This window comes from Epinephelus moara, chromosome 14 (genome assembly GCF_006386435.1).
Source record: "Epinephelus moara isolate mb chromosome 14, YSFRI_EMoa_1.0, whole genome shotgun sequence".
NCBI lineage: Eukaryota > Metazoa > Chordata > Actinopteri > Perciformes > Serranidae > Epinephelus > Epinephelus moara.
The window spans coordinates 28,769,850-28,782,126 of record NC_065519.1 but is presented as its reverse complement, the minus strand read 5'-3'; the positions used below and the strand labels follow the sequence as shown (position 1 = coordinate 28,782,126).

The 12,277-nt window shown below is 42.1% G+C and overlaps 1 protein-coding gene across 5 annotated transcripts in view; it reads left to right on the top strand.

Annotated features, from left to right (window-relative positions):
• LOC126401262 (alcohol dehydrogenase 1) overlaps nucleotides 1-12,277 on the top strand; it is a 125,302-nt gene that overhangs the window by 1,751 nt on the left and 111,274 nt on the right. For 3 of the 5 annotated variants that reach the window (XM_050062419.1, XM_050062417.1, XM_050062418.1), the window contains exons 2-8: nucleotides 346-447; nucleotides 1,100-1,241; nucleotides 1,456-1,543; nucleotides 1,749-1,968; nucleotides 2,183-2,443; nucleotides 2,628-2,760; nucleotides 3,874-4,012. In XM_050062419.1, coding sequence (XP_049918376.1) covers nucleotides 346-447; nucleotides 1,100-1,241; nucleotides 1,456-1,543; nucleotides 1,749-1,968; nucleotides 2,183-2,443; nucleotides 2,628-2,760; nucleotides 3,874-4,012 — 1,085 coding nt within the window. Of the gene's footprint in view, nucleotides 1-345; nucleotides 448-1,099; nucleotides 1,242-1,455; nucleotides 1,544-1,748; nucleotides 1,969-2,182; nucleotides 2,444-2,627; nucleotides 2,761-3,873; nucleotides 4,013-4,121; nucleotides 4,483-10,024; nucleotides 10,181-12,277 lie in introns of those variants that run through there. The other 2 variants (XM_050062416.1, XM_050062420.1) reach the window with 2 other exon arrangements.

The window sequence follows — 12,277 nt, the reverse complement described above, 5'->3', positions numbered from 1 at the left end:
TTTTCCCCGTTAAAGGGTTTTTTTTGGGGAGTTTTTCCTTATCCGCTGCGAGGGTCATAAGGACAGAGGGATGTCGTATGCTGTAAAGCCCTGTGAGGCAAATTGTGATTTGTGATATTGGGCTTTATAAATAAAATTGATTGATTGATTGATTGATTATTAACCTTGATCTGTATTGAGTCCTTGAATTAGAGGAAAGTGGGCCTTGAAAGTACTTGAAAGGTCTTTGAATATAATGCTTAACAAAGTGTGGGAACTCTGGTTTCCAAAAACTGGCAGAGCACCCATCCTAGTTTGGCTGCACCCAGTAATGTGCGACTTCATGCTTGTGTCACCGCCCTGTAGGTCATCAAGTGCAAGGCAGCAGTGGCCTGGGAGCCCAACAAGCCTTTGGTGATTGAGGAGATTGAGGTAGCCCCACCCCAGGCCAACGAGATCCGCATCAAGGTGAGAGATGTCCACTTACACATACACACTGGGATGTCTGACTGCACTGTTGGGTAAAGGTTATGAATGAGAGTTTGTAATAGTAAGAGGTTATTGAAGATTTTAAGACTACATTTACCAGAAATCCTTAATGACATCATCACACTAATGTCTTCTAATGAATGTGCAGTGGAGGGGATAAATAAGATGACTCTCCGCCAGTGATCGTACCTGGCCCAATTGCAGCACTAAGGCTTTATAAGCTAATATTTACTTTTATTCTGGTCAGAAAAGTTTATGAAAAGAAAATGCTGGAAAATAAGGACCAGTTTTTATGGCCACAGACCACAGGCCATGGTTAATGTCAAACCTCTGAATGGTTGATTAATTGTGCATGATTCACTGACGTTTTGTCAGCATTCAATTAGCATAACATTAGCTAGCTTGCCTTTGTCCGGATGATGGTGTAGTTGCTTGCTTCTACTTTAGTTAAGTAAGCCAGACATGCACTTGGGCATTTGGAGAAATGGGTGACAGGCCTGAGTGTCTACAGCAGTTATAGTTGTTTTGCTATGATTTGAGTTGTGAATACAGCTGTAAAGAAAGCACAATACCCAACTGTTCAAAAGAAACAAGCATCAGTGTTTTCTTAGTGTGGTTGTCCTCTGTGCAGGTTGTTGCAACTGGGGTGTGCCACACAGACCTGTACCATCTGTTTGAGGGTATGCATAAAGATGGCTTCCCAGCAGTCCTTGGCCATGAGGGAGCCGGCATTGTAGAGAGCGTCGGGCCTGGAGTCACTGAATTTCAACCAGGTCAGTGAAAGCTTACAACCAACAGTTTAATTTGTTTAACAGCTTGTTTTTTTTTCCCTGTCAGACTATTATGGCAGCGATGCTAGCAATGGGTAGACCAAGGCCTATTTGTGCTACCCAGCCTAACAAACCTGTTTGTTGGGACATTTGATTTTAGGTCTTGAAAGTGTGCCCTTAATTCCTTTGACATGGCAACATTGTTTCTGAATTTCAGGAGACAAGGTGATTCCTCTGTTCATATCCCAGTGTGGAGAATGCCGCTTCTGTAAGAGTCCCAAAACCAACCAGTGTGAGAAAGGATGGTGAGCTTATCTTTGTCTTCTCATCTCTTACCTTTAGGTGTTGTCTGATAATGACACAGAACAGATTGTTTGGGTCTTTGTTTTTTAATTTTTTGGCATATGTTGCTCACCCTGACAAATACTTGTTGCACCGTCTAAGAGAAAGTGTTCAAAGCAAAAATTTAGGCTGAAGTTGTATTTTAATTTTACAAAATTCTCTGCTCAGGGCTTCTGATCGCGCTGATGTGATGGCAGCCGTAGACTCCAGGTTTACTTGTAAGGGAAAGAAGGTGCTGCAGTTTATGGGAACCAGTACCTTCTCTGAGTACACTGTGATAGACCAGATTTCTGTGGCTAAGATCGACCCCGCTGCTCCTCTGGACAAAGTCTGTCTGCTCGGCTGTGGGATCTGCACAGGATATGGAGCAGCAGTTAACACAGCTAAGGTATGTTTGTTTGACTGTTGGGGATAGTCCAACATGTACTGTTGAAGGCTAATACCTACAGTAACGAATTCCACATACAGCACTCTATTAAACATCTGACATCAAAAATGAAACATACTGTCTTTGACACCACAGTGTTCAGGAAGAACTAGTGTTTTAAGAATTATAAGTCCAACCTAAAGAGCCATGTTGACCAAAGTCTGTTTTACTTTAGGTGGAACCGGGCTCAACTTGTGCTGTGTTCGGCCTGGGAGCTGTGGGTTTGGCTGCAGTCATGGGCTGCAAGGCTGCAGAAGCCAAGAGGATCATCGCTGTTGACATCAATCCAGAGAAGTATGAGAAGGCCAAGGTGCTCGGCGCAACCGACTTTGTGAACCCCAAGGATCACAGTAAACCCATCAGTGCTGTGTTGTGTGAGATGACTAATGGAGGAGTGGACTACTCCCTGGAATGTGTCGGGAATGTGGGAGTAATGGTGAGGCAGACAGAGAGGTTTGCATAAAGATTTGATGTTAATTGGCTCAAGACGGCTCATTATATTAAACAATCTTTCCCAAGTGTTATCTAAATGTTAAAGCACACATTTTTCTCAGCTGCTCTGCAGATTTCAAACTCCTCTGGTTCCAAGCCTACTGACTTTGTGTTGTTTCTCCATCTAGCGCAGTGCCTTGGAGTCTTGTGTGAAAGGTTGGGGTGTCAGCGTGCTGGTTGGCTGGACAGACATGTATGACGTAGCTACCCGACCCATTCAGCTCATTGCTGGACGTACATGGAAGGGCTCCCTGTTTGGAGGTGAGATGCCCATTGGTCAATTCTGTCCATCCTCTTGAAATAATAACACAGTCACAGGTTGTCATTTGTCATTTCTGATAGGTTGTCAGTCTCAGGAGGGCAGATCTTAATGGGCGTAGCGGTCGTGGGGTACGCGTGGGACATGTCCCCCGCACCGTATCTGTGCCCTCTGTCCCCCGCACTTTTAATAGCCGTTACAACCATTAAATTCGTTTTTAACATGTGGTAACATATTTTTCGAGCCGTCTTTAAACGCACCATGAGTAAGCGGCGCCAGGCGGCATACACCTGCTGTTGTGTTGTGATCTGAATCAATCGCATAGACGAGACGCGTGCTGCTGGGCAGTGCTGCTGTGTGTTAACTATGTTCAGTAAACCAGCCAGCAAGAAGCAAAAAACCTTGAACAGTTTCTTCCAAACAAACTGTGTAAGTTGAGTAATGCTGTTGCATGTAGATAATGTTCGCTAAATGATGACTAATTAATAGATGCCAATGTATCAAGTTAAGCTAGTTAACAAGAATACTAATGTTATTGTTACCTATGTTAAATCACTCGCTAGCTACTTTCATACTAGAAATAAACCCACTCCTCCTTAATTTCTGCGCAGAACTTGCGCTCACTATTGCTTTGCACATATTTTTTAATATTTATTGGCACAATATAAAGAGCAGGGTCAGGGAGGAGACAGTGGACCAGAGGCCAGCAAGGATGATCATGCAGGGTTCTCATAGGTGAGGAGAGATTATAACTGGCTGAGAAAAAAATTCTATATAATTTTAGAGAACTAAAGTTGGTCCCCTGGTGCTGTACTGTGGCGGTTTGTGGTTATGTGGTTCTTTAGCCACTAAGGAGAGGTGCAATTGAATGCGATAGGATGATAAATCACTCAATAGACCTCTAAACAATTTGTCCCCCTCACTTCTGAAATGATGGCTACGCCCCTGATTATGAGCAACAACAAAACCGGGTTGAGTTCATTTAGGTTTCCTGTAAGGCCACCACCTATGCTGTGATAGCAACCAAAAGGCTTCACACTTGATCTCTGCAATCATTCAATCAGTATTACTGCATTTGCTCTCAATTTATCATATGTGTGTTCTCTGTTGTTCAGGATTTAAGAGTAAGGATGGTGTGCCTCAGATGGTTAAAGCTTATCTGGACAAGAAGGTGAAGCTGGATGAGTTCATCACTCACAACATGGCTTTGGCCCAGGTCAATGATGCCATTGAACTGATGAAGCACGGCAAATGGTATGTTTACACTCCACTACACTTTCTCCACCATTCACAATTTAATAACCACCTACACAGATGAAGAATAAATCCATCTTCTAACTTCTGTTTTGTTTTTGCCTCACAGCATCCGGACAGTCCTGAGTGTTTCTCCACAATAAGACCACTGTGTTGCTTTCAGGGACATAAAAGTAATTTAATGACCTGCAGCTACGTTGGACTGAATCTCAATACAAAATACAATGCACATAATAAAGAGAAATTGTGTACTGTATGACCTTGAACACTCAACACTGTTCTGTGGATTAAGAGCAGATTGTGGAATCATGTGTTGACATTTAACAGATGGGATCTGTGGCTTCCCTGTTGGTGTTCTAGTTAGTCAAGTAGTTTTAGCTCAGATTACACAGACCATCATGGTGATATCAATGTTTGCTTAACTTGGCAGGCAGTGTTGAAATTATTATTAAAGTCCAACTGTCATCAAATGGCATTTTTTTTGTTTTGCATACATAACTGCTCTGTAAATGTGTCCCGTGTTCTCTGAAGACATTGTTTCAAAACAACCAAATCTGGCATGAAGCAGCAGCCTGCTACACAACAGACTTTGAACTCAGCTAATAATCTATCAGCTACTATAAAAAAGCGTATACACTATCATGTACTTTGTACTCTTAGTTATTCCTAATCACATATTTACATTGTGCAAGCATGACTTACATTGTGATCTGAACAAAATGTTTATATGAGCCTGTACTTTACCCCCATTCAACCTCTCCAATGTCATAGTATAATAACATCAGCAGTTCAATGTAATCTGTTGCACTGACACTCAGACTCCCAAAACCAACACTGTAGAAACACCAACCTATATTCCTTGGCATGAATAAGTACTACAGCTATTTAGGACTTATAATGTACTATGAATTAAAAGCATTTAAAAGAAAAAAGAAAATGTGTCAACAAACCAAGCTTTTCTACTGCTTTATAGCACAACTCATGATCTGTCATTGGATTTTATATAACTCACCCCTTTTTTAAAGGTTAAAGTCACACATAAATAAGGGTGGGCTGCTTTGAGTGAAAGGGTGTCTGCTGATAGTGTCCACGACTTCTCAGTCCACCCCTCGCTTCTCCACAGCTGCTGTCAGAAATACAGATGAAATACAATAAGTGAATGTATTAATTTCCAAACATTAGTCCCTTGCTTTGACCACTGCGGTTATAAAGTAGCCTAGAGCATTGATTTAATTAGTGGAGATATTTTGCCGGCTGTAACAGAATTTACAATGCTTTGGTGTTCACCAAGTTAGTCGGTCGACATTACACAAGTTTGACATGGATTTGTTGACCAGTGGCAATGACCCAGACCCGACCTGCAAACAAGTAAACTCGAGCTGAAAGTTTCTGGTAATCACCATCGCTGATAACAACCCGCTTACTGTTGGCTATATTATATGTCATTTCCAGTAAATGTGACAATATAAAACATCTAATAGTGTAATTAGTGTAATAGTGTAGGTTCATTTTGTCTACTCAAAATAGATTAAGCATAGAAAGTTTCTTTTTACCAGACAATGAGTTTTTAAGGAGATGTAGTTTACCTTGACATGTTTCGACTGTCACTTCAGTCTTCTTCAGAAGCGTCATCTGACGTGCGTCATGATGTGTCTTTATCAGCTGGTAGTAACCCGGGGGCTTTTAGTTCACCCAAAAGACAGGATAAACATTTACAAAAAATGCAACATAATATACGAAATCCCATGCATAACGTGAAAAAAACATACATAGGAGAAACAGGAAGAAGCTTCAATACAAGAAAAACAGAACATAAAAAAGAATGCGAAAAGGAAACGACAGGATGTCTCACAAGATCACTAAATGAAAAAGCAGAGCAGGTGAACCTAAAATCAGCCATATCAAATCACTGCAAAAGAAATAATCATATCATGGACTGGAACAACGCAAAAGTCATCGGATCGGAAAGCAACAAGTTCAAACGTTGGATCAAGGAGGCCATAGAGATCAGGAGGCGGGCCAGGGACACCATCAACCGGGATGAGGGGGCTTTCATGCTGTCGCACACCTGGGACTCTCTCCTCCAAACAGTGGCGTGCACAGACTTTTTGAAGGGCAGGGGCGAAAAGAAAAAAAAGGGCACATACAGCACGTTCTCGCCACTGAAGAGGGCACTAAGTTCCGCGTGTTTTCGAGGGCAATTCAACGTTGGACTGTGAAGAACACACAGAGACATGGATGTATGAAAGAAATAAATCCCTGGGGGGGGGGGGGGGGGGGCGGTCAGGGGGTCCTCCCCCAGAAAATTTTCAATTAAGTAGATGCCATTTCCTGTATTCTAGTGCATTGTAACACCATATTAGCACCAGATAATCCAAACTGGTTCTGAGAGATATAGTTCTGGCTCAATATAGATCAAAAAGGGCCCAACATAAAAGTCATTGCAACAGTAATGTTTTTACCACCCAAGAGGGCAGTTTATCATGTTTTAACCAGCCAAGAGGGCAGTTTATCATGTTTTAACCAGCCAAGGGGGCAGTTTAGTGTGTTTTTTCCACCCAAGAAGGCAGTTTAGTGTGTTTTGCCAACCAGGAGGGCACTTTAGCACGCGTTTTTACCACCCAAGAGGGCAGTTTATCATGTTTTAACCAGCCAAGAGGGCAGTTTAGTGTGTTTTTGGCTCCCAAGAGGACACTTTAGCACGCATTTTGGCTCCCAGGAGGGCATTTTGGCTGCCAAGAGGGCACTTTAGTGCGCGTTTTGGCTCCCAAGAGGGCACTTTAGCACGCGTTTTGGCTTCCAGGAGGGCATTTTGGCTGCCAAGAGGGCACTTTAGCACGCGTTTTGGCTCCCAAGAGGGCACATTAGCACGCGTTTTGGCTCCCAAGAGGGCACTTTAGCGCGCGTTTTTCAACAATTGGGCCACGAGGGGGGGTGACCGCCCCCCCGATGATCTGTAATGCCGACTGCCATATCCTTAACGCTGCGGCCCACTGGCCAGGAGGCACCCACGACTCATTTATTTTGCAAAACAGTACAGTGGGAATGCGTTTGGAGGCAGGGGCTGTGAGAAGTGGATGGCTTGTTGGTGAGTATCTTTTGTTCTAGTCTTTTATTTCAATTGTTTTTAGTTAGTATTTTTAGTAAGTCTCTATTCCGTTAATGCTAAAATGTTATATTGTTTGGGTGACCGGGGATATGGCCTTAAAACATGGCTGATGACACCATACGCAAACCCTGAAACCCCTCAAGAGGTGCGCTATAATAACATACATGCCCACACATGTGCCGTAGAGTGCACTTTTGGCGTGCTTAAGGGCCGTTGGATGTGTTTGGATCAGATACAGCTGGTGGCAAACTACTTTATACCCCTGAGAAGGTGTGCAAGATCATCCTGGCATGCTGTGTCCTCCACAATCTTGCAATGACCCATGGCATTCCTGTAAGACCCGGCACCATCGCTTCTAACAAACTGAAATTTACTACTTCTCTCCTCGCGTAACCGCAACAAACTGAAATTTACTACTTCTCTCCTCGCGTAACCGCTTCCTTCATTCATGAATCAACTCTAGACAAGCGGTTTCCTTATATGGAGAAATGGGGGCGTGGTAGTATGCTAATCACAAATTGCGAGCACGCGCCTGTCAATTTAGAATGATTCTGTTTCACACTCATACGCAACGTGGTGAGAACAAAATTGGCCGGTGCGCAGGTGTCATGAATCCCATGGTGATTTTGCGTACGTACTTATTTTGGGCGCAAAGTAAGAACATTTCCACACACATATTAGTGAATGAGGCCCAATGTCTGGTAAAAAGAAACTTTCTACACTTAATATAAAACATCTGTTTTCTGTTCTCAAAAGTACAAAAGTAGGACAACAGCAAATACTCACCAAGCTGATATATTTAGTGCTTTGTTTACATGACATTAGAGATGTATATTTAACGGATTTGTGGCGAGGGGAGAGGAGTAGGAATAGTAAAGCTAAGGTTGTCGACAACGCCACCCTGGGAATTGCACCCAGAGAATTATTTTTGCACTACAAGGCACACAGGTACGTTTACTCAAGAGGCGTGAGACGTGGTTCCAATTGATAAAAAAAATACACTTTATTAAACAAACTGGGAGAGAGGACCCCTGGCAGCCACCAGCATTTAACTGTGATCACACTAGCATTAGCCACGGGACAGCATCAACCATACCGCAGAGAGAGAGGACACCTACCACAGACACACGCAGCAGCGCATACAGGGGGGGGCCGGAGCAGCACACAGGCAGTCGCCCTACAACACAACACCAATGCCTTAAGCACATTGAGAGACAAACAACCAGCGAGGTGAAGCAGCGTGCAGCCATACCTGTCGGATCAAATGACCGCTGACCCGGAAGTGACGCAGAGGTACTGGCCCACCTCATCAGTGGCCACCAGCAGCACTCATTATAAACAGTGGCAAATCACAAAGGATAAACACCTCTATGCTGCTACAGATTCATTGTAAACAGAGAAATGCTTTTGCTGTTAGGGCATTATGACTGTAGAAATTTAAAATATGTCAGACTTCAACAGATTTTCCTGGTCAAAAGCTGAATAACAGAAAGCCTAAGCGCAGCAGCGCTAATGATGATGTTGCTTGCTGTGGGAGAGAGACAGAAAGAGGGGAAAAGATGATGGAAGTTGGATTATTGCACAATGTTTCTGTAAGTTATTAATAACTTACTCAGAACACTGCTTTGGCACTTTATGATCCGCCTGCCCAAAACCCGAAATATTTTCTAAAAAGCTTACCCGAACCACCTGACCCATGGGTGGACCCCTGGGACCTGCTGGCTGTGGGTCGACCTGCGCATCACTTGGTGTGAATGCACTGATGTACTCAAAATAGCAAGTATAAGCACATGAGTATCTAACTTAAGACACAGAACCACTATCCCTGCAAGAAAGCAGACGTGCTGTTACCACAGTTTAACAGTATCCCCAGCTCAGACAAGCCTGCTGAGGGTTAAGTCCAGTCAGAAAGCAACTTATTTGTAAACGTCTATGAGAGCCAGTTGAGGACTTGGCTATTTTATCTGCCCCAATGTGAGTCCATCCTACATTAGTTAACTGTTTACTGGTTGTATTTGAGACTTTTTGATGAGAATTAATCAGTGTTATCAGATGGCAAAAAAAAGATTCATCTCCTGCAATTAATCAACTGGTCAACTACTTTTTGGGAGTAGCTGATGACTACTACAATGTAACAGTCATGAATGCCCTAGTTTACAGAAATGGCAAAATGAATAAATGTAAACAGGGATGGGTAAGTGTCTATGCATAATTAGAAGTAAATATATTAGAAATTGAAAATATTAGAAACTATAGTTGAAAAATATATACAAACAGTTAATGACTAAAAAACACCTTATTTGCATATTTATTTATTTTTGACTAAAAGTATTGAAATTTTGGATAAACTTGTTTTTAAGCTTTCTGATACGGTTATTTCTTTACGATTTGTGTCTTTATATGTGGGCTAGTATGGGTCAACTTTGAGGGCCTGTGTTTCCTGAATAATTGGTCACTGTGATTAATCAAAGTCCATTCTAATACCGTCTAATATTGGTCAACTGGGAAAAATCATTCAAATTTAAAGGGTTGAGGTCAGTAAGTGACTGATTTGTGATGGAATACCACTGAAGTCAAATTAGTGTGCCAAGGTTTGAGGGTTTTATTTGCAGATGTGGTAATTAGGAAATATTTCAGAGTTTGAAGGCATAATCTTCAAGACTTTATAGTCTTTTGTTTAGTATTGCACTTCAAGAAGCAGTAGGTCAGGTTAGGTGCGAAAGTGCAAAAACTTTTTAGCTTTAAAATGGACATGTTTTCATCAAGACAATGTCATCTTAAAAACAGAACAATGATTTATAGTTTAGCCAACCAAACTCTATACAGCCTCCACATGTAGCCCACTTTCAACATTTTTTTTCCAGTTCTTGATAACTACTGGCTCATTGTACATTCAGTCTTTTCAATCCAAATGTTTGCATAACTGCTTTTTTTGCAGCAGTATTTGAACCTCAGATCAATGGTCTTTCCTCGCCACTGTCCTGCAGCTCTTTCTCTCTCAAATTCCTCTGCACTTTCCGACACTCAGTTTTGCTACAAAAATGGCCACAGTTGGTAAGGTAGGTACATATTTCAATATGGGAGTACTCTTATGTACAACTGTAATGTTTCAGTGAGATTTTCGGAGTATTGTATTATGGTCAAGTGTCGTAGGTAGAAAAACAGTCATCAGAAAACAATGCAACAAACTTCACATTCATATATTTCACTTAAAGATTATTATGAGATTGTGAAGATGTGGATGGATGGAATACACCAAGCCAATACCCAACAACATGTTGCAGTGGCGCTCTCATGTGCAGTTTTAATGTAATCCTCTTTGCACATGCATGTTTTATTTTTAATTCACATAAATAAGTTCAGTTCAAAAGTTTCAGGGTCTAGTATAAGTATAGTCAATATAGTAGGTAGAAAAGCAAAACATAAAATATCAATGCAATATACTTCTCATTAAGGGTATACTATGCAATTGTAGGTTACTGTTTGAAAAAAGTACTGCATGCTAAAGTAAAAGCCAACCCCAGATTTTTTCAATGTCCCAACCTCACCTGACAATGTATCCAGGAACTCACCAAACCCTTTGAAATAATAGATAATAAAATACGGGCAGATAGAGGAGTCACTGCAGATAAATACACTGCCTCAAACTTCTAGTGGGTCATAAGTGAGGATTGAGAGGAACTATTCTGTATTAGTCTACACATTGTCTTTTCTTTTTTTAAAGGAAAATCCTGTATAATATACCTTGAATATATTATGCATATTTTTTTTGTGCATGCTTGTTTATTTCAGTCAAACTGCTTGGAATTATTATTTTTACTACTAGCAAAATGTGTTTGTTGTCATTCAAGAATTCATCACAGTTCCACTGTGGAATTAAAAAAAGAACTTAAAAAGGACCAAAACAAAACTTAAAAGGCAAACGTTTTATTGAGTGTGGCAACAACTGATTTACTCAGTGGTTTATTCAGTGATACTGAATTTGCCACCCAACATTAAAGCCACAGTGTGTAGGAATTTCTCTCATCTAACGCTGAAATCATATATTACATTCAAACGGATAGCGCACTCTAGCGCCTCACGGTTTCAAACCCGTATTGCAACAACGGTAGCCGCTGTGTACCAAAAAGCTATGATAACATTGATGAAAACATGTCATCCGATACTTCATGGAGTATTCATTCAGGCTCCTACACAGACACACGCGAGGCGAGTTGTCAAACCTCCTCCTCACCATGCTAGCTGTGTTTACAACGTAGGACTGTTGGTGTAAATCGAAACAAACCAATAACGTCTTGTCTTTTGACAACTGACAAGCGGCTCTACCTCACACACCTCATCCCTCTCCTCGCATCACTGCGCCAATGTTTGCTGTTAGCTGCTGTTAGCAGTGTCTCTAACAGCGGCGCAGTGATGCAAGGACAGGGATGAGGTGTGTGAGGTTGAGCCACTTGCCGCTGTTAGCCGCTGGCTGCTGTTAGGGGTTAACAGCTAATAGCGGCGCTGGACTGTGATTGCATTACCTGTCTCCATCAGCAGCTCTTTCCGCCTGGGAAAGGCTACCCCGATCGTTGACCCTCGTTTTTTTGAATTTGCCGGTCACATTGCCTTTTTGATATATATATATATAATATTGGCGATGAGGATTCCGTCTCCCGTGATGCTGCATATGCATGATCCTGCATTATGCTCAAAGAGTGGGACTTTGTTATGCTGCAGTCGTGCCGGGGTAGTAGCGAAGCGCCTCTTGCTCCTCTCCTTCGGCTTCTCAGTCAGGCAGCACTGGCCTGGCTCTCAACGAAAACACCGAAGCCCAATATCACAAATCACAATTTGCCTCACAGGGCTTTACAGCATACGACATCCCTCTGTCCTTATGACCCTCGCAGTGGATAAGGAAAAACTCCCCCAAAAAAAACCCTTTAACGGGGAAAAAAAACGGTAGAAACCTCAGGAAGAGCAACTGAGGAGGGATCCCTCTTCCAGGACGGACANATGGATAAGGAAAAACTCCCCCAAAAAAAACCCTTTAACGGGGAAAAAAAACGGTAGAAACCTCAGGAAGAGCAACTGAGGAGGGATCCCTCTTCCAGGACGGACAGACATGCAATAGATGTCGTACAGAACAGATCAGCATAATAAATTAACAGTAATCT